This window comes from Callithrix jacchus, chromosome 2 (genome assembly GCF_049354715.1).
Source record: "Callithrix jacchus isolate 240 chromosome 2, calJac240_pri, whole genome shotgun sequence".
Classification (NCBI taxonomy): Eukaryota; Metazoa; Chordata; class Mammalia; order Primates; family Cebidae; genus Callithrix; species Callithrix jacchus.
Genome location: NC_133503.1, coordinates 170,575,403 through 170,601,932, shown reverse-complemented (window position 1 = coordinate 170,601,932; position 26,530 = coordinate 170,575,403). Strand labels below are relative to the sequence as shown.

The 26,530-nt window shown below is 40.9% G+C and overlaps 1 protein-coding gene and 1 long non-coding RNA gene across 8 annotated transcripts in view; one reads left to right on the top strand and one right to left on the bottom strand.

Moving 5' to 3' along the window:
- AGXT2 (alanine--glyoxylate aminotransferase 2) overlaps nucleotides 1-19,119 on the bottom strand; it is a 45,548-nt gene extending 26,429 nt beyond the window's left edge. For 2 of the 7 annotated variants that reach the window (XM_035291694.3, XM_035291696.3), the window contains exons 1-7: nucleotides 18,975-19,119; nucleotides 10,959-11,047; nucleotides 9,379-9,563; nucleotides 7,044-7,167; nucleotides 5,304-5,398; nucleotides 3,315-3,486; nucleotides 2,589-2,682 (exon numbers count right to left, since the gene is read on the bottom strand). In XM_035291694.3, coding sequence (XP_035147585.1) covers nucleotides 2,589-2,682; nucleotides 3,315-3,486; nucleotides 5,304-5,398; nucleotides 7,044-7,167; nucleotides 9,379-9,563; nucleotides 10,959-11,047; nucleotides 18,975-19,071 — 856 coding nt within the window. In that variant the 5' untranslated portion in view covers nucleotides 19,072-19,119. The remainder of the gene's footprint in view (nucleotides 1-2,588; nucleotides 2,683-3,314; nucleotides 3,487-5,303; nucleotides 5,399-7,043; nucleotides 7,168-9,378; nucleotides 9,564-10,958; nucleotides 11,048-18,974) is intronic. The other 5 variants (XM_002745068.7, XM_078365611.1, XM_078365610.1 and 2 more) reach the window with 3 other exon arrangements.
- Nucleotides 18,889-23,996, top strand: LOC118151574 (uncharacterized). The gene is made up of 3 exons (XR_013532341.1): nucleotides 18,889-19,074; nucleotides 21,746-21,822; nucleotides 23,709-23,996. It is a non-coding gene; the product is annotated as an uncharacterized LOC118151574 (long non-coding RNA).
- Nucleotides 23,997-26,530: the final 2,534 nt, after the last annotated feature.

The following is a 26,530-nucleotide window of genomic DNA, read 5'->3' as shown; positions in this document are numbered from 1 at the left end:
GGGGTTACATCTGAAACTCGGGGCCTGGAATGAACCCCTGGGAAGAAAAAGCCCCAGGAGGTAGATGGAATAGGATAAAGAAGTCTACCACATAATCATCTAGATTAGACTCACAAAATAGCCTCCTGCCTATGTTGGGAGGGATGACCTATTTCTGAGATGAGAAAAATCTCTACCATCTTTGGTGCCTCAACTCCTCTTAAGGTATTCCTTTCAACACGTTAAGAGGATCGAGAACAGGTGACATCTGTAGTCAAAGAACTGTACATGCTTGGATGCTTTTGTAAACATACACAAATATTCCAGTTTTACAGCAAAGACCAAATGCTTCCCAGCTCCTAAAGGCACTGAAGGAGGCTAGGGTCCTTCTTTTACATTCCAATCTTGTTTGAAGTTTCCATAAATAGTCTTGTCCCTTGAAGATATGAATTAAGAAAACAGCTGACTTTAGATATGCCAAAGGCAACACTTCAGAGCAGAAATGTACGCCTGTCACTATCATTTAGCCTCTAGATGCCACTAGAGAGATGACCATGGACTTCCAGTATTGTCACATGGGCTGAAGGCAGAGAAGAAAGCCTTATAGTAGTCCTCTAGGAGGCTTTATAGTGGGCCTTTCTCTCTTATATATGGAAAAAGGAATATATAGTAGGAAAAGAAGGAAATGACCACCTCTCGAGTGCCTCTGTCTACTAGGCTCTGTGCTGGTGGTTTTGCAGCCAGACCAAGGTCTGGGAGGTGCATCAAACTGATTTTAGTCCTTGAGGCCATACAGATACAATATTCAAATATGGCTTTACCAGGCATTGCTATAGTCTGTCCGTCTTTCTCTACAAAAACTCTCTGTGCCTTATCTCATGAAGTGCTGTGATGGTGTTGGCAGCAGCCAGATATTGCTGTCTCTGCTTTACAAATGAGAAAACTGAAGCAAAAGGTGATGCTTTTGCACATGGCTGAACCATGATGCCGGGGCTGAGAGTGGAATCCATGTCCTGACTTCATGTACCTCCTCAGTCCTGGCCAGCGGAACAGGAATGGTTTTTCAGCTTGGGTTTATCTTGACGCTACTTCGGTGGGGACGAGGATGGCTGTGGGAATTGGGAGCACTAGCTTTGGAGTCAGAAGACCTGGGGTCAGATTTTAGCCCTCCAGTCTCCTGTATGTGAACCTTGCTCTCCTCATCTTTAAAGTGGAGAGTTTGGTTTACAGCTTTCCACTTCCTTCTGGTTTTCAATTCCGTGAGCATGACATCTTGCCTTGTTCCAGTACTTATTCTTTCATTCTCGTACCTCCATTTTACTATTATCTCATCTGAATTTTAAGATGATGGGGAATTTTCTTCCTTTCAGAGCTGTTTTTTAAGACCTCTGTTTTGCATTTTTCCTCTCAATCCAGTGATTCATACTATTCCATTAAAAATCACTGTGCTGAAGCTTTTAGTTATTTCCTTCAGAACTACTAAGGAACAGCTATTCACAAGGTTGCGATGACAAATCGGAGGCAGGGCTTGCTGATTAGCAAGGAACAGATGATGTTTCCTGCCTCCTCTCTCTCCTGTTAGGATAGGTAAAGGATGCAAATAAAAACGTGATTGATAAATGGAAGTTCTCCTTGTGAGAAAGCCTGTAAAACTTTTGCCAGGCTTGTCAGCCGCCCACAGAAAGGGCAGTCTTGTGTTTGACGGATGCTCTCATTTTGGCTGGCAGTCCCTGGGGAACTTTTTGACTGAAGTTTTGAGATTCTCAAAACCATTGTTTTCCCTCCTTCCATTGGGACATTGGGATTGGTAAACAACCTCACCCATCTTGATTTTTTATTTTTGTTTTGTTTTGTTTTTGAGACGGAGTGTTGCTCTGTCACTCAGGCTGGAGTGCAGTGGTACTATCTCAGCAACCTCTGCCTCTCAGGTTCAAGCAATTCTTAAGCCTCAGCCTCCCGAGTAACTGGGATTACAGGTACGCACCACCATGTCTGGCTAATTTTTGTAGTTTTGGTAGAGATAGGATTTCACCATGTTGGCCAGGCTGGTTTTGAACTCCTGACCTCAGGTGATCTGCCTGCCTTGACCTCCCAAAGCTGGGATCACAGGCGTGAGCCACTGCACCTGGCCAGTGTGTGTTCTTTCATGCAGGCTGGAGTGCAGTGGCATAATCATGATTCACTGCAGCCTGGACTTCCTCAGCTCAAGTGATCTTCCCACAGCCTCCCCAGTGGCTGTGACTACAGGCATGCCACCATGCCCAGCTTGTTTTCTTTTAAAATTGACACTAGAGTCATTGCTATTATAATAGAGCTAATAGAAAGCCTTGAATTAAGTACCAGGTGATAGTCATTTTTTTAAAACTTAGCTCTGATAGCGTGAGCTGCTTTTCCTACATGGCCAGACAGATGGTCTGAGAGTGAAGTGATAACAGGCATAAACATTGATTCAATGAGGAGTAACTTGGTTACTTTCCAGTTTTGCTTCCTCTGGCTTTTCCCTTTTCAGGTTTTTCAAATTCAATTGTTCCCTCAGGGACAGGACTGCCTTTATTTGAGTCCTTCGTTGCTTCTCACCCTCCACTAGCCCCTCCCCTGCCCAGCCAGACCTGGTGCACAGCTGCACTTCCTGATTGTTTGCACTGGAGAATCTCGACAGTGGCTTCCTCCCCAAGGGCCACGAAAAACGTCTGGACACATTGTCTGCAAATGACAAAAGAAGGAGTGTGGTAAGACATGAACACAAGACAGCCAATTTGGGGTAGCATATGGCCACCATCAAGACAAGTGGGCTTCTTAATTTTCCTCCCTCATTCTTCCCCCACTTAAGGTGAAAATTGAATGATCTACGTTGAAGAGATAATTTTTTCTTAGAAATCAGCTACGTGGGCACTCTACGAAGCAAATTGATTTCAATTTTAGCCTAGAAATAACTTGCTCAAGGGTTGGGGAGGAAGGGCATCTGAAAGAATAAGAATAATTAGGTATCTGATTCTGATGCTGAAAAGCGGGTACAGTCAGTGAGAACAGAAGGTGAGTGTAGGGATGACTGCATAGAAATTTTGTGTAATCAAGATTCTCAGAACCTTGCAGCTGACTTGATTTTACTTAAAAGCAAAATACATTTTAAGCCCCTATCATTAATTATTATTCAGACTCAGAAGGTCTTTCTAATGGTTTTTCCAAGTGGTTTCCAATTCAAGTAGGTCAAATTGAGTCCCTGATTAATGACAAGCTTTATATTAGTTTCTAATCCTTATACCAGGAAAACCTGATCAACTGCTTCACACACCCAGCAGTCTTTAAAGAAACAAGAGAAAAATCTCCAAACTCACTGGTTGGCAACCTATCCCACCAGGGAGTTCCATCTTGTAGGTGCCTACGTTTGTCAAGCCAAGTGTGTAAGGACTGCACCCGTGGTAGGCTCCTCTGCAGAGAAGAAACAACAGGAGGATGGGGTCAAGTTCCTGGTCCACTGAGTAGGACAAAAGAGAAAATCCAGGAAGGCTATGAAGAGGAAATAGAACATCATTCACAGTCACCTCTGATTTCTAAGAATGCATCTAAGCCTATGTCAGGTAAATGTACCTAATAGTCTTTTCTAACTATTGTTAGAAAACATAGATTTGAAACTGTGAAAGGAATTTTGGAGACCATTTGTCCAAGAACTCCCATTTTAGGACTTGCCCTACCCTATGACTCTATAGTAACGAGACTTATGTTTTAGCAACATACCAGAAATTATATGTTCAATGAATACCAGTCTTCAAAGTAGTCACCTTGGGAAGCCAAATACCATTTCCTGTGATATACCTGTTGTTCAATATCTTTAGGGACTTACATACCTTATAAACCACCTTGCTCTCCATATAAGAAACTGGTTACTGGCTGGGCACAGTGGCTGATGCCTATAATCCTAGCACTTTGGGAGGCCAAGGCAGGCAGATCACCTGAGGTCAGGGTTTTGAGACCAGCTTGACCTGTCTCTACTAAAAATACAAAATTAGCTGGGTGTGGTGGTGCATGCCTGTAATCCCCAGCTACGTGGGGGGCTGAGGCAGGAGATTCACTTGAACCTGGGAGGTGGAGGTTGTGGTGAGCCGAGATTTCACCATTGCACTTCAGCCTGGGCAGCAAGAGTAAAACTGTCTCAAAAAACAAAAAACAAAAGAAACTAAAAAAAACCCAAAAACATAACAAAACAGGTTTTGTTTCTCTTGAAACAAATCCTAGTCACACAGTGTCAGCTTCAAATGAGTTTTAACAATTTCCTATATCAAAATGACCTTTAAACGAGGATTTAGGTCTACTAAGACTATTCAAAAGAATGGTTACATTAGGTCAGTGCAAAAGTAATTGCGGTGTCTGCCATTACTTTTAATGGACATACACATGTCCAGGACATATTCTGAAATGTTATTTAGGAAATACATCAGCCACAATTCTTTATTGACATATTTCTTTGATAGCAAATGTTTCCTTATTCCTGTAATAACTGCACGTTCATTTGATATGGAATGTGCAGTATCGAATATGCTATCATAAGCATTAAATAAAATCTTCTTTTGAATCACACAGAAATGATGACCAGACGGGTTAAAAATACGACTATTTCTTCATTCCACTAACTTTTGCCATAAGTCACCCCTATCTTTCACATTAACCTGATGGGAGTCTGTTTAAAATGTGCTGTATACAATTACCCAAGGAGGCAACTGTAAGCAAAATGCTTAGTTTTCTATTATTTTTAAGTGCTAATACAGCCATGAAGGGTTTATTAATTAATCTATTAAGTGATCAGTTGTAAGAGTCGCCGAAAGAAGCAGAAACATACAGGGTTATATATACATCCTCTGAGCTTACGGAGAATAAAAGGTGAAGAACGGGTTCAGGTAGCACTATGAAATAAGTGGATAGCTCCTTAGCACGAGCCGAAGTTAAAAGGTGCCTGGTATCATTTGGTAGAGCCTTGATCTTCTAGGGTGGGGAATAGTCATTTACTGCTTGGTATATGGTGTGGTCCCTGCCACATCTTCAAAGATAAAAAACTATCATGTGGGTTTCTCTTTGATTCCACAGGAGGATCTGTGACATAATGAGGACTTCAAGCTGTTTGTTACCAGGTGGGACCCCCTATCTTGTATCAGGCTAACTTGGAGTTACACAGTCATAAAATTCAATTGACTGATCCTACCTTAAAACTTACAATTAGAAAAATATCCCTGAGAAAACCTCTCTCCCACTCCATGCTACAATTTAAAGATACATATTTAGAAGGGGGTAAGTCAATGTTACCAAAGTTGATTAATCCAAGTTGTGATTACCTGAAGGAAATGATCTCTATGTTGTTTGAGTGTGCCCTGGCCATCAGCATGGCCAAATCATTGGCTTCTGAGCCACTGTTCACCAAGAAAATGACCTGGAGAAGAAAGGAAGACATGTGGCCTCATAATTTACTTCCTTATTACCTAATTTATTCAAAATTGCTGAAGGGCATGTGTGCAGCCTCTGAGTATGAAGGAGAGTTCCCTTCAGACCACCTCGGATTACCTAGCAGTTCCATCATTTAACCACACTGTGAATTCTATAGCCCTTCCTGGTGTAGCTGCTGAGTGCTAGACATAAAAAAATGGCTGAGATTGTCTCAGCTGTGGTACATTCCAGGCTTTCATTGGCTTTATTTGATGCTCTGCAAAATTCCAAGAGGGGCGACTTCCTGAGGGGCACATATTGGGGACTAGCTGATAGATCCAAATACTGTGTTTCTTGGCTCCTGACCCTAACCCACTCACCTGATTCTGAAGGCTTGGAAAAGACAGGACCCCGGACCCTGAAACTCCAGGGGTTGTCCCAGCCAGACTGAGCTTTGTGTGTAAATGTTGAAAAAAAAAAAAAAAACAAGTAAATAAGCTGGGTGTGGTGCCTCAAGCCTATAATCCTAGCATTTTGGGAGGCTAAGGTGGGCAAATCGCTTGAGGTCAGGAGTTGGAGACCAGCCTGACCAATATGATGAAACCCATCTCGACTAAAAATACGAAAATTAGCCAGGTGTGGTGGCAGGCACCTGTAATCCCAGGTACTCAGGAGGCTGAGGCAGGAGAATCACTTGAACCGTGGAGGCAGAAGCTGCAGTGAGCCAAGATTGCACCATTGCACTCTAGCCTGGGCAACAAAGTGAAACTCTGTCTCAAAAAAAAAAAAAAAAAGAAAAAACAAGTAAACAAATAAAAAACCAAAAAATGCAGCTCAGCCTGGATGAAAGAACAGGGAGAATAAAAGCTGTGCCCTCTAGACTCAGGGACTTGAAGTCATGTGTTTGTGACTCTGCTGACTTCTCTGCTTCTGCTCTTCCATGAACATCTGGGCTGAATTGAGGTTGCAGTTCTTCCAAGTTTCTCCATCTATTCTAGGTAATGTGGACAACGAGGTAAAATGATAATAGCTAACACCTGGGTCTGAGCACTGTTCTAGATTCTTCATACGTATTAACTCATTTAATGCCTAAATGGAAATCTTGGACAACATTTTAACATCTCAGTTCAGTTTAAAATATCAGTCATTTCAGATGCTGAAAAATAGTTCATGTAGAAAAACATATCTAAGTGTATTTTGGACTAAATGAACCAAATGGCATTTATTAAAAATGGTTTCACTTTTGTAAAAGAAATGCAAATAACTTTGCACAAAGGCTAAGGAGCAATGAGATAAAAACCTCTCGAGGACATAGATGAGATCAAAAGGCCCATGGCTCCCAGGAAGTGATTTCTGCAAAGATATGGTGAGGAGAGCAAGCAAAGAGAAGCAGACGCTCAGAAGTGACACAAGGGAACACTGGCTTGTTTCACCAGCAATTCATACATTCCCTTCTTCTGTCCGATTGCTCTCAGATATAGCTATCAGATCACCACTACAGATGTTCAATGCAAAGGCTAAATTCCCTGCTCGTCTTCCTGCTTCCTAGGGCAGCTCCCCTAGCATCAAAAGACCCCTGTCCCTTTGAGCTGGGAGCATTGTACCTTCTTTTCTACCCATAAAATTCAGCTCCTGCAGGAAACGCATTGTACCTTAAGAGGCTCAGGAAGAAGCGCGGCAAGCTTCTCAGCATATTCATGTATTGGAGCGTGGAAGAAGATGGCACTTGTATGCCACAGGCGGCCGAGCTGCTTTTGTGCCACTGCGTTCACCTTCCTGGATAAGCAATAGAGCAGAGTTACCTGCACTGCGTGCCAGGTCCCTCCTGCGCACGTACTGGCCATTGGACCCAAACATACTGTTTTTTCTCAAAGAGTTTCAAGAGGAAGATTTTATCCACACATGAGAATAAACTCCCTTAACCACTAAAGGTGTCCAGCAATGGGATGTATTGCTTTAAGAGGTAATGAATTCCTTACCAAGAGCAGGGTTCAAAGAGAGACTCAGTGATCACAAGATATTTTAGAAAAGAAATGCCTTGTTTAGGAGGAAGTTTGGGCTTAGAATTTCTTCTAACTATGCTTTCTCATTAACCATCCTTTGAACAGTTTGGAAAAAGAGACGACTAGCTGTAAGCCTGAGTTCTTAATTTTTCTAAAGAAGAATAGATTCATCAAGCACATGATCAATAGTTCTTCCTTCCCTCCCTTTCTCCCTTCCTTCTTTTCTTTCTTAAGGAATGGGCTCTTACTATGCTGTCTATGCTGGAGTGTAGTGGCTATTCACAGGCACAGTCATAGTGCACTGCAGCCTCCAATTCCTGGGCTCAAAAGATCCTCCTATCTCAGCCTCCTGAGTAGCTGGGATTATAGGTGCATGCTATCATGTCCAGCTAAGATTAACATTTTTTCTGCAGGGAGATTCTAATATCTGAGTCTGAAAAGTGGTTAGTGTGGATAAACATTTTGTAGCTATAAAGTCACATTCTTTGAAGGATTGGGCTAACCTTACAGGATTAGAAGGTTCATACTGAGAGATAATAGAGACCAAGGATGATAGATTTGTGGAACCTGACTTGGCTTTGAAAACACAAGCCAAGATGTCTGAACTTGCTGTAAAGGACATCAATTACTAAAGTTTGTTACATACCAGTTTTGTTTGTTGTTAATATCTTTCACATCAGAAAAAATCAATTTAGTGGGTAAATATTTTGAGAAATACCAGATCATACAGATTTCTTTATTACAGGACATTTTAGTACCTATAATAGACTAAAGTACACTGTTTCTCTTCAGAAGGGAGATAGAGTTTAAAGTGTTTTCCAAATCAATTTTCTCGTAGGACCTTTTTCCATGGAAACTCTTATGATCAGTGATCCATGAAACTCATTTTAGACAATTGTGAAGTATCAGTAAACTCTTGAAAAGAAGAGACACTTGACAAAAACACTGTTTACCAAAAACAGGAGGGGAAGGGAAGATGGCTTCCCATTACCAGGGGACACTGTCCATGTTATTGGGAAGATTCAACAAGAATGTTTGAACTCATTTTCTACTCCATTTTCTCTGCTTCTTTCATGTATGTTTATCCTGTGTTTTAAATTGCATCTGAAATTTATTTTGGATATTTCCTGGGACTCTGCATGAGACTATGGCCTCCTGACGATGGAAGAGGGTAGGAGAAATCAAAGGGAGGAAAAGATGAGGGCTGGGCCCCTGAGGCACACCCCTTCCTTACCTCCTGTCAGCTGCTCGAGGGGGGACTCTTTGCCTCCTGCTTTGACAGAAGGGCCCAGACCTATTCAGTTTATTTTAGACTTGCTTCTTTATTGCTTTCCCCTAACTTAGTGTGAGTTTCATTGGTCAGATTATTAAAAGAAAGAGTACAGACATGAAATGAGAGGGCTTCATGGAGACCAAGAATGTTCCAAGGGTATTTGTGTGGGCGAGTGGACAGGCAACACTGCAATCTCTAGACTAATTGATCCATACATTTCCAGATACATTTTCAGCTAGCATTGCATCTGTCTTTTATCATTCTTCTTTTCCTCTTTCATCTCTCAGAGGCCGTGAAGAAGATCCCCAGGCTAGAACCTATTTCTCATCTCTCATCAACCCTCACCTGACAAGGCTGTCCTGTGTTTCTCTGACAGCCGCCTGTCTTTCCCTTCCCTTCCTTTCCCTAAATGCGCCCCTCTCTTTGGAAGGCTGTTGCTAATGAGAAACACACACAGCAAGACTCCAGTCACATGGTACATGCCACACTACATGTGTCATGAGAGTAACAAAATCTTGCATTGTTAAGAAAAGGAAAAGTAGAATGTCAAGGTTTTGTACTCAGGAAATAGCAGGGAGTATGTCAGCCGCAATCTGTAATAGGTATTTTTTTTAAAACAAGATAAGCAAATCAAGAGTTCACAGTCACAAGCATAATTATTTTCCATGCATTCTTTTGGAAAAGAAATCCCCAGAGTTCAAGGATACTCACGGGTGGCAGTGGCCAACACTGACAGTAACAATCCCGGAAAAGAAATCCAGATATCTGTTTCCCTCAGCATCAAAGAGCCACTCCATGTGCCCCTGGTGGAGCAGCAGGGGTTTCTGGAAAAATGCCGTCACCACAGGAGAAAGATGTTTCTTGTGGATTTCCAGGACACGGTTGTAGCCAAGGGACTGTAGATAAACAAGATTTAAACCCACACGCTTCTTACAAGATCAACAGCAGTCAATCTACGAATAACAGTGCTCTGTCTCTCTAGTGGACAGAGCAGAGGGCTGCTGGCCTGTAGAGGCTCAAAAGTGGATGGACATTCCCAATACAGTCCTCACAAGAAATTAAAGCCTTTTCTTTTCAGTAGGTGAATTATTATTTGTAGCCTTTCAATCTCTTTCTAGGTCAAATATGGAGAAAAGGGCTGGAATGTCTACCTATCAATGAAAAGCCTTGGCTTTGAGTTGATTTTAACTATGAAAAAAAATGGACTTTGGAAGTAAATGTCTGAAATAATAAGCAAGCAATCAGTGTGAACTAATAAGTCATTGTTGTGGTAGTTTTTTAAAACATAAAAGTGCAATGAAGTGCTGGTCGTGTTTGTAATTTTAATTATAGAATATTTCTCCTATATTTGTCTTCTTTGTGGAGCCCTCACGAGTACCTGTTGATTTTAGTACAATTTCTAACCTCTAAGTATCATGTAGAATAAAGATATTGCTGTGTGTGTGTGTGTGTGCATGCGCGCACACGTACACGAGAGAGACACAGAGAAAGAGAGAAACAAGAAAAGAGAAAGAGAGAAAGGGAGAGAGAAAATGCCAGCTCAATCTTTGTTAGCCTGAGGAAAAAAATACAACTTCATAATTTTTGCTGAAGGACTCAGGAAGGTCAGATGGCCACATAAGTCAATTAAAACAGGAGCAGCGGGCCGGGTGCGGTGGCTCACGTCTGTAATCCCAGCACTTTGGGAGGCCGAGGTGGGTGGATCACAAGGTCAAGAGATTGAGACCATCCTGGTCAACATAGTGAAACCCCGTCTCTACTAAAAATACAAAAAATTAGTTGGGCATGGTGGCACATGCCTGTAATCCCAGCTACTCAGGAGGCTAAGGCAGGAGAATTGGCTGAACCCAGGAGGCGGAGGTTGCGGTGAGCCGAGATCGCGCCATTGCACTCCAGCCTGGGTAACAAGAGCGAAACTCCGTCTCAAAAAAAAAAACAAAAAACAGGAGTAGCATTTATTTTAAAGCCAACGTATGCCATCACATTTGTGGTGTGTATGTGTATTTCCTGCAACACATATATTAATTACCATGTATAGACTGCTTCTTGTACCCTCTTTCTTTGCCTCTGTCTCTGTCTCTATCTTTCAGACATGGACACCATTTCATCTACTAGCATTAAGGGAGTAAGAGGGTTTCAGATGCTTCCAATGACTTAAAGGGTACAATATCTGGAATGAGATAGTTTAGTGGCAGGCAGGGCTATTTTTGTGTCATTTTTAAGGAAATAATCAATTGAGACCTCCCCAGAGAAACCACCTCTTCGGGTTTTCCTAAAGCTCTGAATCTTACCTGGTATTTTTCAGGCGTGAAGTCACATGGAGGCATTTTGGGCCTGGTATGGAGACCAAGCTTGGTTACTGACTTCCAGGAAGCACCTACTGAAAGTGAAGTGAGTTAGAATCCTCAACCAAGCATGACATAGGTCTGTTTGTGAAAGTCACCTATAGTTATCCAAACAAAGGTGTTGAGATCATTTTATTTTTTAGTTAAAAATTATGTAAATCAGCTTTTAGTTTGGATTAAAAAAGTGAGTATCGGGAAAAGGGGAGGGCCAGTGGGAGGGGGAGGTGGGGAGGGATAGCCTGGGGAGAAATGCCAAATGTGGGTGAAGGGGAGAAGAAAAGCAAAGCACACTGCCATGTGTGTACCTACGCAACTGTCTTGCATGCTCTGCTCATGTACCCCAAAACCTATAATCCAATAAAAAATTAAAAAAAAAAAAAAAAAAAAAAAAAAGTGAGTATCTCAATCATGAGTTTTCTGGAGAAACAAAGAAAAGATAGTTCTCAAATCTAGTCTGGAAAAAAATCTACTGCAGTACCTCACAAGCTTGGGGAGCTCAGTTTAGGCAAACTGTCTACGTGACTCTCACCATGTTGACCCTCTTGTCGCTAGGCAAAACTTCTGCTGGTGCGATGTGTTGTTAAAGTCCGTCCTCTGTTAATAGAGGTGCTTTTAAGGCTCCAGGCTGCCTAGTACCTGAATTCTAGTGTGTAGCCAGTGCCTGGTACCTGGTTAGCTCTTAATACACATGGAATTAATGACTGTTGACTATTCTTGTAGGGACTGAGGAGAGACAGGTGTTAGACAATGTACTAGAGTAATAAATACATGCACATCCTGCTCCCTCTCCCCCCACACCCCAAAAGGCTGCCAACACAAGACCATGACAAAACAGGGATAAACTGCGCCAGATTCATTAAATATTTGGAGCTAGAAGGGACCTTACATTTGTGTGTGTGTGTGTGTGTGTGTGTGTGAAAATGCATACTTTATAGATAAGAAAACCAGCGTAAAGTGGTAAATTAATCGGTTTAAGGTTATCAAGCTAGTTCCTGAAGACCAGGAGCAAAACTCCTCTGACTCCTAGCTCAGTAGTCTGTTTTGCTCGTTCCTCAGCCACTTCCACCCTTCCCCGCCAGCACAGACTTTGGCCTCTCTGCAGCAGTAGAATGGAATAACGGAATCAGAACGTCAGAGCTGGAGGTGTCTAGAGAACTTGTAAGTACTCCTAGGAAAGATGCTCCTACTTCTGAAGACTCAAGGTCAACATTAAGATAATTTTCAGGTGGAGAGAGATGAGGAAATTACGTCTCTTTCTCAGCATGAAGATTTGAATGCATGAAAGAAATGTTAGAGTTCTGTGTGGCTATGAAGTCACAGTCCTGAGAAACATAATGAACAATTGCGTTTTTAAATGAAGATGGAAAGTAACAGCTGTGAATATATCTTTTTTCAAAGAGATCCCATTCATTTTTCTGCTTTAAGTAAGCATTAATGTCATTAATTTGCTCTTTCTTTAAAAGCAAGTGGCTTTGGTTATCTATGCACAGAAAAGACCAAAAAATTTGATAGCTTCAGTTTTCTGAGAATTTCACCTTTTAAAAAGCTTTTCATTGTGTCTCTCTGCATTAGTTATTCTTCTGAGATGGGGGAAAAAAATTCCGAGTGTTTCTAAGAATTCAAAATCCTTTCATTTCTTCAGTCTCATTTTCCTATCTGCAAAATTGGAGTTGCCCATTGAGGAGGTTGTAAGCTCTCTTGACTCCAAGGTTATAGGAATTATGAAAGTAGGCTGGAGCGGAAAGGGAGTTGGAGAGAAAGACTTGCTAAAGAAAAGGTTGAATTTTAAACAGCCAAGGCAGGCTTATTCATTCATTTATTCACAAAAGTGATAAGCATATGATGGTGGAGTGAGGGCTTCAAACGAAATACATGAAATTCTGCAAGGAAGAAAGGAAAAGAAGGGGAAAGGGAGAAGAAAGAGGAAGGAAGACATAGAGACAAAGTAATTAGCAAGTAGGGAAAGAATAATAGGAATCAATAAGTGAAATAAATCTGGATAATACCTCAAAATCTATTGACTGTCATATCACCCCTCTTAATAAATAACTAAAACTCAAAAATAATAGTAATATTATTATTATTATCTGTCCATGATATGGACAGAAAGAAATAAATATGCCTCAGTTTTTATTGCTTGCCAGGAAAAAATTAAAATCTAACTATTTAGATAATTGTATGCATTCTTTATTCCAAACAGCCTGTGTTTTGAGGATGAAATAAGAGTTGAGGGTTCATCAAGCTTTTTTGGGGCTCCTGGAAATTGTATATGTGCATGGATATATGCACATGAGTACCTGTGTGTGTGTGTGTGTAAGATACAGATGGCGGTGGATTAATAAAACTTGAATATAGTTTTATTAATCCTAATCTCATTTATTTCTGAATAGGTATTTGTATTGTTTTTGTCTTATTGTTTTAACTAATTGGATAGTGCCTTTTTAGGCTAAACAGATGACAGCTAATGATTTTCATCCAATTACCCAATTTTCACTTCAATTCACGTGAGCAACTCAAGACATTGAAAGATGGAATTCAATTTGGAGAACATCTCTTGTATAATACATGCCAAGTGGGTAACTAGTGAGCTTTCATTTCCCAGCTGCCTACTTCTCACAGAGTTCTATAGCATACAGGTCACTGTAACTTTGTTTTCATTCCCAAAATCATAATATGAAAAGACAAAAACTGTTGGGCAAAGCAAGTGAGAAAAATCAATTTTTTTGGCATTTGGAAACTCGGGAAAGTTCTGTTTGCATTGATAAAGAGTTTTTCAGTATGCACAACAGGTTTTCAGTATGCACAACCGGATTTCAGTATGCACAACCGGATTTCAGTATGCACAACCGGATTTCAGTATGCACAACCGGATTTCAGTATGCACAACCGGTTTTCAGTATGCACAACCGGATTTCAGTATTCACAACCGGATTTCAGTATGCACAACCGGATTTCAGTATGCACAACCGGTTTTCAGTATGCACAACCGGATTTCAGTATGCACAACCGGATTTCAGTATTCACAACCGGATTTCAGTATGCACAACCGGATTTCAGTATTCACAACAGAATTTCAGTATGCACAACCGGATTTCAGTATTCACAACCGGTTTTCAGTATTCACAACAGGATTTCAGTATGCACAACCGGTTTTCAGTATGCACAACCGGATTTCAGTATTCACAACCGGATTTCAGTATGCACAACCGGATTTCAGTATTCACAACCAGTTTTCAGCCCAGAGGGAGTATTTATTAAGGGCTTCCTCACCCTTTTTCTAAAATATTTGAAAATACACAATGGACACAGTGTGATTTATTAAAATACTAATTATTATTATTATTGAGACAGTGTCTGGCTCTGTTGCCCAATGCTCATATAACGTGTTAAAATAATGACATGCTATCTGAGCTGCAATATTTTGAAAAGTCAAAGGAAAGAAATTAAAAAAAAAAGTATGGCTTCAATTTACAGATACCCAGGGATGATTTCTTTCTATTTTTCTTTTTTGAGACAGGGTCTCCCGCTGTCACCCAGGCTGGAGTACAGTGGTGTGATCATGGCTCACTGGAGCCTCAGCCTCCCAGGCTCAAACAATTCTCCCATCTCAGCCTCCTGAGTAGCTGGAACCATAGGCACACGCCACTATGCCCAGCTATTTTTCGTTTTTTTTACTTTTAGTAGACATGGTGTCTTACATGGAGTGCTATGCTGCAATCCCTGCTCATTGCAACCTCTACTTCTCAGGCTCAAGTGATCCTCCTATCTCAGTCTCCCTAGTAGCTGGGACCACAGGTGTGTTCCACCACGCCTAGCTAATGTTTTGTATTTTTAGTGGTGACTGGGTTTCGCCAGGTTGTCCAGGCTGGTCTTGAACTCCTGAGCTCAAGTGATCTGCCTGACTTGGCCTCCAAAAGTGTTGTGATTATATACGTGAACCATTGCACCTGGCCTAAAATGCCAATTATATCTCATTTCTATATAGCATCTTAGGTAACTTGAGAAAACCTTGTCACATTTGGAATCTCATTTGATACTTAGCCAATGAGTTAGGAAAGGAAGATTTCATCCTCCATCCACCGTAGAGTGGAAGCAGTGACAGATGGAATTTGAAGCCTTGGCAGTCTTGGAGTCCCTCACCGATGTTGAGGGTTTAAGGTGCCACCTTCCAGGGAGGCCTGCTGAAGCTGTGCTGTGGTTTGGATGCCTGAGGGGCAGTGTTTAATTGGTGGAGAAACTTTTTCTCCTCCTTTTCCCTGTGCCGGAGCTGCCAGCTTGGGGACTCCGGAGTGATCCTTTTCCCTTCACACATGGGGGTGCAGTCTGCAGGGTGCTGCAGAAGACCCTTGCCATTGCTGTTGGGTATCATCCAGCTCTGGACATGATCTCTCACGGACCTCTCTGTGGAGGTCCCCTCTGTCTCATGTGTGTTCTGGGAGAAAGGATGATGGTGGTGAATGCCAGGTGCCTTCTTACCCCCAGGGAAGCTGTTAAGAGGTGGTTCCTGGCCGGGTGTGGTGGCTCACGCCTGTAAACACAGCACTTTGGGAGGCTGAGGTGGGAGGATCACAAGGTCAGGAGTTCAAGACCAGCCTGGCCAATATGGTGAAACCCCTTTTCTACTAAAAATACAAAAAAATTAACCGGATGTGGTGGCGCGCGCCTGTAATCCCAGCTACTCAAGAGGCTGAGGCAGGAGAATTGCTTGAACCTAGAGGCGGATATTGCAGTAAGCCGAGATGGCACCACTGAACTCCAGCCTGGATGACAGAGTGAGACTCTGTCTCAAAAAAAAAAAAAAAAAAAAGGTGGCGGTTCCTACCGGAAGTTACTCTACTCCCGCCTGCCCTTCCTTGGCTTCTTTGCGTGCAGGGTCTATCCTCAGCCTTCTGTCGAATATTTCAGCCGTACTCCCTCCTTCCCTCCATTCCCTCATACCCTTCCCGTATATGCCCTTTTGCTGAAGGCGAACAGGGGTAGTTGTGGCTGTCCACAAGCAAGAGCTCTGCCCGATTCCTGATTCTGAGGCGGATGGGTCTTCCTTCTCTGCACGTTTGGAATAGGCATTCTCCGTGATCACTCTTCCTGGTCCTTGGCATGTGTTAAATCAGTTCTGACTGTGGCAAGACTGCCTGGAGGGGTGCAGATGGGGGGGCCTCTCTTTAGGGTGAATTTAAAATTTTTTCTTAAAATAGGCTTGGCAGGAATGGGGAAACATCTCAGCTGGAGACGGATGCATTTCTGTGCCCCCCTTCCTTTGTGGGAGAGCAGGCATATATTAAGAAACTGGTATATGGGTGCACATACCCCAGCTACCTGCAAACGTTATACATTTCAGTCATTAGCTAACTGTAGGAAAGAATGCACCACTGAGATATTTCTTCACACTTTTGTACTGAAAACAAATTGCTTCCATAGCTTTGCATACACAGCCCAAAGTGCGCAGATTAAAGCGTAAACAAGGCTGAACATTTTATGCATATGAATACTGTACGGTAACTATGTAGGTGCTACACAAGAATTGTGACTTATCTCTGTGTATCTAACAACATTAAAACATGATGATTTCCCTAACAGCTCCTCCTCTCACCCCATTACATTTTTCTATTCCCTTTCCTGATTTGGTTTTATTCATGGTTTCTCTACTGGACATACCCAGACACACACACACACACGCATGCGCACGCGCGCGCACACACACACACACACACACACACACATTTTTTCTATTATATTTTTCTGTTCCCTTTCCTGATTTGGTTTTATTCATGGTTTCTCTACTGGATGCACACACACACACACACACACACACACATTTTTCTGTTATATTTTTCTATTCCTGATTTGGTTTTATTCATGGTTTCTCTACTGGATGCATATGTACACACACACACACACACACACACACACACACACATATTTTTAAATATTTGCTTATTTGTCTACATCCATCTTCTATGTCTCTTCTCCTGGAATGGGCAGGGCAGGGGCTTTTTCTTGCCTATTGTGGCTAAGTCTGCAGCACTGGTGCATGATAGATGCTCAAATATTTTGCCTGAATGTATTTGCACGTGGCAGGTGCTCAGGAAATGTATGTTCATTGAGTGTGTGTTTGGATGAACAAGCAGAGGCAGGCGTAGACTTAGGTAGATTAGATGAGAAAGTAGACATAAAGGTCCCGAAGCTTTTTGCAAGGCCAGGTCATGAGCATGGCATTCAAGTCTAGGTGACGTGGTTTTGCAAGATTACTTCTTTGTAGTGTCCCTGCTGGGCTGATGGTAAGGAGTCCTCAGTCAGTTGACCGAGATCTCTAGGTCCTAGGCTTCACCTGCCCTTTCTAGGTCACCTGCTGCTCCACAGTGCAGCTCCACAATGCTCAGAGGTTGGGGTAGGAAAGGGGAGGGGGGCAGGCTAGGGCATTTCTCTTGCTAGGTCAACAGCTGATACTTTCAGTATAATTTCCTCCTCACTGAGCATAAGGCCGGGTATAATTTTACCTGCTTCTAAGAAAATATTGGAGTTAAGTGATGTTCGGGTAGAAAACTTATGATCAACGGAAAAGAGAAGTCCAAACAGGATTGGAAGAGTAGGGGAGGTTACAGAGGGCCTGATAGAATCTCTCTGAGTTTGGAGTCAGATAGACCTGGCTTTCAATCCCAAGTTAGCACTTCCATGTCTCTGCCTTTGACCACATTTCTGATATATTCCTTATTCTCTTGTCTCCCCATCTGTTCACTGAGATAGTAGTACTCACTAACAAGTTTGGCTGAAGATAAAAGGAGATAATGCATTTAAAGTGCCATGCATGTATCAAATTTCAAAAGATTGCAATTTTCAGGGGGAAGAAATCAAAGAGGAGAGGAAGGAAGGAGGGTGAAAGGGAAAGATGAGGAGAAAATAAAGACAAAGTTGGTCATGATGGGAAACGGAAAAGGGTCCCCTGCACCTGTTTAAGGCCTGTGAAGCATGGGCACATACATGTGCAGACAGCTGCTTAATCTCATGTTTGCACAAGGGCATTTGCCGGGGAGGTAGTGGGGCTCGTGTGAAACAAGATCCATGTGAAAATCACAAGCACAGAGGATATAACTCATAAAGCCACCAATGTCTGGTTACCCCAAGTCTCCTCATGTTTTCTGTTTCTGCTGCAGAGAGGAGAGTCTGAGTGGATGGGCAGGGCCTGGGGCCAAGTCCTGGCTTGGATGACACTGGGTAAATCACAGCACTTGTCGGTAATTGAGAGAGTTGTCCCACTTCCTAGAGGCATGGTGAAAATTCATGAGGATGCTTTATGACTTTAAAATAATCATCCTGGTCAGGTGCAATGGCTCAGGCCTGCAATCCGAGCACTTTGAAAGGCTGAAATGAGAGGATTGGTTGAGCCCGGGAGTTCGAGATCAGCTTGGACAACATAGTAAAACCCGATGTCTGCAAAAAGTTAAAAAAGAAAAATAGCTAGGTGTGATAGCATGTGCCAATAGTTCCAGCCACTAAGGAGGCTGAGGTGGGAGGATTATGTGAGCCTGGGAGGTTGAGGCTGCAGTGAACCATAATCACATCACTGTACTCCAACCTGGGCGACAGAGGGAGACCCTGTCTCAAAAAAGAAAAAGTAGAAATCATCCCCGAACATCTGTAAATTGAAGTCACACTTTCTTTTGAATTATCTTCCTTTGGTTTTGAAAGATATTGCAGCTGAGATAGCATGTCATTATGTTGAAATTGTGTATAGTTGGGTTTCATTATCCATAAACTCCATTTCAAAAAAAAAGGGAGTATTACAAAATATTGACTATGAAAATGGGTCATTGACTTAGAGTGAGAACCTTTGTGTTACATGCCCCATCTCTAAGACCTTATTCAGGTCTAACATCCCAGAATCCCAGGCAGCAGCCTCCAGAGCTCAAGCCTTCCCCTCTCACTGTCCCTCTGCTGACCCATTTCCCCCTAGTTTCCACTTACAGCTCAGGAAAGGACGCATCTCGAGGATCCTGAGAGTGGAGGTGACCAGGCACAAGGGTCTCGGCAAATGTCTCCAGACTAGAGTCATCTCTCCCATTCAGTAAGTCAGCCCCCATGGAAGCAGTTTAGAGGTCAGGCTCTAACTGCTTGGTGTCCTGCTGGACTTTGAGATTAACATGGGGAGGTGGCTCTAAAAGGGGAATCCTGAGTGGTGATAGCCCATGGCTTCAGGTAAACCTCAGAGCTGTCTATTGTTATAACAGTGCCTTCAAGGAGGAGAGAAAGAGAGTGAGGAAAAGAGAAACAAAGAGAGAGAGAGAGAGTGAAAGTAGGAGGGAGAGAGAAGAAGAGAGAAAATAAGAGAGCAGAAGGGAAAAGGAAAGAAAGCAGGCAGATAAAGCAAAGGTCATCTGACTAGTTCTGTTTAGTATTCCATCAGGGTTTCATTCCGGTGAGCTTTTCTCTGCAGGAGGGTGGTGCTGGGTGGGGGAGAAGGATCAGGATATGGTCGAAGGGGTCAGAGATTGAGAAACAGGGATGTGACTAAGAGAGCAAGAAGGAGGATATGCATGAAGTGAATGAATAAATGAATTGGTTTTGGGGGTCTTAGAGAAAGAGAGAAGAAAACAATGGGGAAAGAGCCATTCCAAGGAAAAGCAGAGAGTACCAAATAGCTGGGTAAGGTTTGGGACAGCTGTGAATCCTCTTATGTGTCTGAAGAAGGCAAAAGGTTAAGAGCTGAGGTGTTAGTGTGCCTTATTTTCATTAAATTTTTAATTTCGTAAATTCCCATTTACCCCACTCTGGCCTCCCCCAGCCTTCAATCCCCAAAAGCAACTATTTAGCATGTTTGTATATATATATATCCTTTTATTGGCAGGCATTCTTGTAAAGTGCGTATTGTTTAGGGTGACTGCAGTTTTAATTTATGTAAATATGTGTAATATGTGTCTTTTTTTCTTTTCAGTTAGAGCCATGTTTTTAAGATGCAACCAGGTTGTGAAAAGTCCATCTCTTCTAGGTTTCCCACTGCTTCACAATGGGGACCACATACTTTACATGGCAGTGCCTAAGGGGGACAGTGACAAAGGCAATTGCAATAGGGGGTCAAGGGATTGGGGATGGATAGATATCTTTATCTTGGGTCACTCTGTAGGGGAGACAACTGACTTGGCCACATCCTTCACAAACACCTGCAAAACAATCTTTTACTCTGAATGCCCATAGGAGGTGAAGGCACTAGGTAAGCACAGGGAGTATGCTACATTCAATGTCATTGTTTCTTTTTGTGTAGGTTTCCAGTTCCTAGTCAGTTCTGCTTTGAGGGTAGTAAGGAGTGGGTGTATGAGCTGGCTGGTCCCTGCTGCAGGAGCATTCCAAGTCAGTGAGGTCCAGTCTCCCTGGGGTGCACAGCCTGTCCTGTGGTTGGACAGAGGGGAGAAAATGTTGAGGTCCTGAACTCTGGTATATGCACCTCAGCTCTACTGGACTGTGGTCAATTTTGCTTTTGTGAACACCGCAGGCTATGGTCTTCCTTGAGATTTTTCTTGGGCTGTAAGATTAGAGATTTTTATGGTGAGAGGCACTCAATATCAAGGGGTCACCTAGAGTGGGGAAGAAAAACAGTACGTTTTGAATAACTTCTAGAGGAAAAGTGAGAGGTTATACTTCCTTTATTTAAAAGGAAAATAAATTATTCTGATTAGCATAAAATGTACTTTTATTAAACAAACTCAAGCCTAGAAAAGCATAAAGAAGAAAGAAAAAAAAATTACAACAAATCTGACCATTATATTTTAGTAGATTTCCTTTCAGAAATCTTTCTCTACGTGTGTATATCTGTGTATACACATACTGTTTCGGAAACTGAGTCTTCATATTTTTTATTTAACAAGTTCCTTTTCATGGATAGCTGTATTTTCTCCAGCATTCTAGGATGGAGAATTTTCTGCACTTGACTAATTATTTATTTTCTTCAGATAAATTCCTTGAAGAGGGATTCCTAGGTCAAAATGTATGTACATTTTAAATACATCTCAGTAAGATGGCATCAATTTATAATTCAACTAACATTGCACAAAACTATATTCTGAGATGTTTGTTCTTTTGGACTCTGTAGAATTGCATCAATCCACAAAATCTGAAAACTGGGATGAGGAGGAAACTTAGATTGCCTCTAGAGCTTCGTTCTCAGCATAGGAGTCATTTGGAATATCATTCCAAGATTCTACCTCAGCTTCGCAGATAAAACTCCAATTAAACCGATATTATTTTGAGTTATAAGTGACAGTAGTTCCAAGTCTCTCTCTTCTCTCTCTTTTGAGCAGATCAGGTATAATTTTCTCAATTTTATGTAAGAATAGAGAAGAGGAAGGACTACCTCAGTCTGCACAAATGCTAAATAGGAGGAGAGAAGCCTTTCATTAGGCAGGAAAATATTAAAATTTCTCCTTGAAAAAAATGCTTCACAAATGGAGAAACTTGGAAATTCTGTTGTCATGTTAGTAACTCTCAGGGAGGATTTTTGCACACAAGTTCACCAGTGATTTATCAGTTAAGTCCTGAGCGTAACTGAACTTTGCTCTGTCCCAGGCCTTCTGTCAATGACAGAGCAGAGTCCAGTAAGACTCTGAAGATAATTAACAGCTTTTCCAAAGTAATCCTTTCCCTCTCTTAGCTCATTTATGAGTTGTGAAATTGAAGGAAATGAAAATTATTTTGGAAGAATTTCAGGTAAATATATATAATTTACATGCAACTTCATATTACAGGTGTTCCACTTCACAGTTAATGGACTATGAAGAATGGTGTGTGCAGGGTGTTCAGACTGAGGTGCAGAGATTGGCAGGTATGTAAGAAGAGAATAACTGCCTAAAGATGTGGCTCAGTTACTGTAACCCATAGAATTTCATGGAAACTGATTTTCTAAAAAATAATGCAAGGTCAAAGTCCTTTTGTTTATTTACTAGAACTCTTTGGACAAGTCTCATTGGAATTATTGGACTTACTATGTTTTAGAGAGTAACATTCTGGAGAGATCTGGGGACACATGGATTACCTTAGCCTTCCCACTAGACTGTAATCCCCAAGAGGCCAGAGAGCACATCCATGCTGTTCCCTGCATCCCAGCACAGTGCCTGGCATAGGTTGTTCATCAAGGATTGTTCAATAATGTATGTGGTAGAATGATTGACAGATAATTTGTGTGGGGAAGATATGTGGTTTGCCAATTTTGTATTTTTAGTAGAGATGGGGTTTCTCCATGTTGGTTAGGCTGGTCTTGAACTCCTGACCTCAGGATCCGCCCGCCTCGGCCTCCCAAAGTGCTGGAACTAAGTAAGCCATTGCATCTGGATGGGAAGATATGTGTTTAAATGGAGGAGTCTGAAAATACAAATCGACTGCTTTTTTGGTAGGAGGTATAAATGTAAGGCAAACTCTTCTTGAGCACAGGCCCTACTCTTAGCAGTTGAAATTTTCTAGTTGTTCATTCCCTTGAACTTTAGAACCAAGGCTTAATTATTGTTTTCAATCACAGTAAGATGAGAGTCCTTAGAGTTTGGTTCACTATGGCTGGGATTGTTCCTGTACGGGGGAAGAGCTGTTCCCGAACTCAGGGCTCTCAGTTACAGTGAATTATCTCACAAGGATGTTTAATTACAAGGATGTTAAATTATATCCTGTTATTGTAGTGATTATTACAGAATTGGCTCCTTTAAATAATTCAAATTGCAAAAGAAAAATGAAGGAAGGGTGCATCAGATGAGAAGAGACCGTTTAACCACCAAAAAAAGAATTCTCAATTAGAAGAAGAAAACAAAATCCAGCTATACGCTGTTGTAAAAAGACACACCTAAAACATAATGACACAGAATAATTTTCAAGTAAAGGAATAAAAAGAAACTTACCAGAGAATTACCACCCCCAAGAAAAGCCAATTAGCAATATCAGTATGAGAAAAAATAGGTTTTAAGACAAAAATGATCATTATAAATAAAGGGGATCATATGTAAAAATAAAAAGAATAATTTATTTGGAGGATTGAACATTTAAACTTATATATGACCAATAATACAGCCTCAAAATATATAAAGCAAAAATTGATAGAATTACAATAAGTAGAAACTTACATAATCCTAGAAGATTTTAACTTACTTATAAATTACCTCAGAAAATGACATTTTAAGCAGCAAAAAAGATGAACCTCATTAATGCAAAAATCTTAAATAAAAGTTTAGCAAATTGAACCTAATAAGGTTTGCAAAAATACATCATGTATAAGTGAGGTTCATCTCAAGAATGCTAGGATACTTTAACCTTAAATATATATTCTCTAAAATAATTTTCTGCGATAATTTACACAGTAATAGAGAAAAGCCACATGAACGTATCAATAGATGTAGAAAAAAATTGGAGAACTTTTAATATCAATTAAGATAAAAATTATCAAACTAAAAATATAAAGGACTATCTTTCACATGACTAAGGATATCTGAAAACATTGTAGGGGCCCAGCAGCAGTTCTCTCTGACCTACTGCCCTCCTGTCTGGTCCCTCATTCTTTCCAGAGGCTGGGTGTAGAAACTGGAATCTCACTTCCCCAAGGTGTCATAGAAACTGCTCCTCTCGCCCCAAAGTCAGCTTTACAGTCTAAAAATATTACTGTAACTTTACACCAGCCTTTCTGTGTAAAAGCTGACCATAAATAACCTGACCTATCTTGTTTGACTGTAGGTCATAAGACCCCCTTTCCAGAGAGGGTTCTGCCCAATACCCAGAAGGAAGGAATGCTGAGAGGGATTCCTGCACAGAGAGACCAAGAAGAATCTAAACACAGGCCTTGCTAGGTTTCCTCATTCAGTCTGTCAGCATTAGATTCAATCATTTTCCTACGTGGCTGTCCATATTTTGTTGAAACTAAGCATAAAAACGGGGTTTCCTCTGTATCTTTGGGTCTTCATTCTGAAGGCTCCCATGTCACATAAAACTATAATCAAATAAATTTGTATGCCTTTTCTCCTATTAATTCACCTTTTGTCAGTGACTTTTAGTGAACCATTAAAGGGCAAGGCGGCAGCTTTCCTTTGCCCCCTACAACACCTATGTGATGCCTTATATGTCATAGTGAACTTTTTGTAGCATTCTTGTTAAAGTCAGGAACAAGGAAGAATGCCCTTAACACATATCTACTTAACACTGTTCTGAAAGCCCAAGGAATAGATCAAGAAACAGAAATAAGAGGTATAAAGACTGGAAAAAAAGAAACAACGTTGTTACTTTGTGGTGATACAGTTGTAAAAACTAAAAATCCAAGGAAACTTACAAATTATAAGAATATTAATTAGAGTTCAGTAAGGTTACAGGATGGATACAAGATCAGTATTTAAACATCAGTGAGGCTGGGTGAGGTGGCTCATGCCTGTAATCCCAGCACTTTGGGATGCTGAGGCCAACGGATTACCTGAGGTCAGGAGTTCGAGACCATCCTGGACAACATGGCAAAGCCCTTCTCTACTAAAAATGCAAACCTTAGCTGGGTGTGGTGGCACAGTCCTGCAATCCTAGCTACTCGGGAGGCTGAGGCAAGAGAATCACTTGAAACCGGGAGGCGGAAGTTGCAATGAGAGGGTACCTAGGGATGAATCTAATAAAACATGTGCAAATATTTACGAAGAATAATGTAAAGTTTTATTGAAGCCCAATGTGAAGGAAGTGATATATCATGTTCATAATTAGGAAGGCACAATATTATAAAGGTGTATCTTTTTCTGGTATTAAAGCATAAATTCAATCTAGTTCCCAACACAATTTTTTAGAAGACTGGATTGGCTCATCTCACAATTCATATGATGAGTAAATGGCCAAAAATAGCTGGAACAATTTTGAAGAAGGGTATGGTGGTGTGGGAATTAACTTATTAGATAACAAGACTTTGTATGAAATATGGTAATAAAACAGAGGAGTGCCAGGGCAGGAAGAGACACACAGGAAAATGGGCTAGAAAAGCCTGGACTAAGATTTGGGTATATGTAGACACTCAGAAGATGACAAAGATGGCATAAAAGATAAGCAGGAAAAGGCTGAATTACTCAGATACAAATGGGTTCATGAGGGAAATAAAAAGGAAAATAACAATACATCATTTTATGCTCACTGAATTGTCAAAAATTAAAACATCTGAAAGCATCAGGTAATAATGAAGATGAAGAGAAATGGAAACCACTATACTGATGGCAAGGGTAGACATCAGTAAAACTACTTTAGAGAGGAAGCAATTTGTCAGAATCTAGGAAATGTTAAGACATGCATTTTATATGACCCAACCATATAGACCTCTAGGTGTATATTTTGGAGAAACTTTTGCACATATTTCAATGGGACTGGCACAGGAATGCTCATTGCATCGTCATTGATAACAGTGAAAAGCAAGTGTTGCTAAATAGGGAGATTAATAAACTGTATATGTGTACAACTGTAACAGTGGTATACACACAAGTTTTGTCAGGGAGACTAATACATTGTATGTATACAACTACAGCAGTTGTATACATAAAGCAGTGAAAATTAAATGTTGATAAATAGGGAGCTTAGTGGATTGTATAGATGTATACAGCTGAGCAGCTGGAGGTATTTGTATCTCAAAAACCCAAAGCTGAATGAAAAAAATCGAAGTGCATAATGATATCTGCTATTTTTTATGCAAACTCATAAATACCAAAGTAATTGCTTATATTATTTAGGGATAGATAGACATGAGATAAATGCATTGTATAAAATAGCAGGGAAGAGTATATAATAACTTTAGGATTGTGGTTACCATTGAAGAGAGAGAGAGAGAATTTGGATGTTGAGGGATGTAAATGATGGTATTTGTAATGTTAAATGAATCTGTGTTAAAAAAAAAAGGACAAGCCAAAATATGAAAATGTATAAGATTTGGATGTGGGTAAATGATCTTATGTTTTTCTATATATTTTTGAAGTACTTGTGAAATATTTTATGCAATAAAGACAGGATTACAAATGGATGATGAAATCTCAGCTGGTTTTAAGCAAAGATATTGAATAATTCGAGGCAGGAAGACAAGAACAAAAGAAACTATGAACCTTTGGCCCTGAGATTTGTGGCTTGTTAAATGAAAGTTGTTCATATCTCAGGTTTGGAAACTTGGGAAAGTTGATTGAATCTCAGGTTTGGAAATTCTCCTTTTGATTGTTCTTGGTTGTTCCCAGGAGAAGTTCCAAGAAACTTCTGAGTGCTTCCAATCATGCTTGCATTTTCAAGGCTCGAGTCTGGCAGATGAATAAAGCCTGGGGGAATGCGTGTTCTGTTTTGATTTAGAATAAGTAGAAAAATAAAATCAGAGGTGTTCAAAGATGAGCACAAAAATTTGTGCCTGAAAAAAAATGCCACGGATGAGTGTCCTAAGATCAATGTTTCAGCATGTGTCTGCATACTATATTTCCAGAGTTAAAATGCAGTTTCCTCACCCTTCTCTAAAAAAATATATTCTGATGGGTTTCATTGTGGCAAAGAAAAAAACGTGTCTCAAGTTA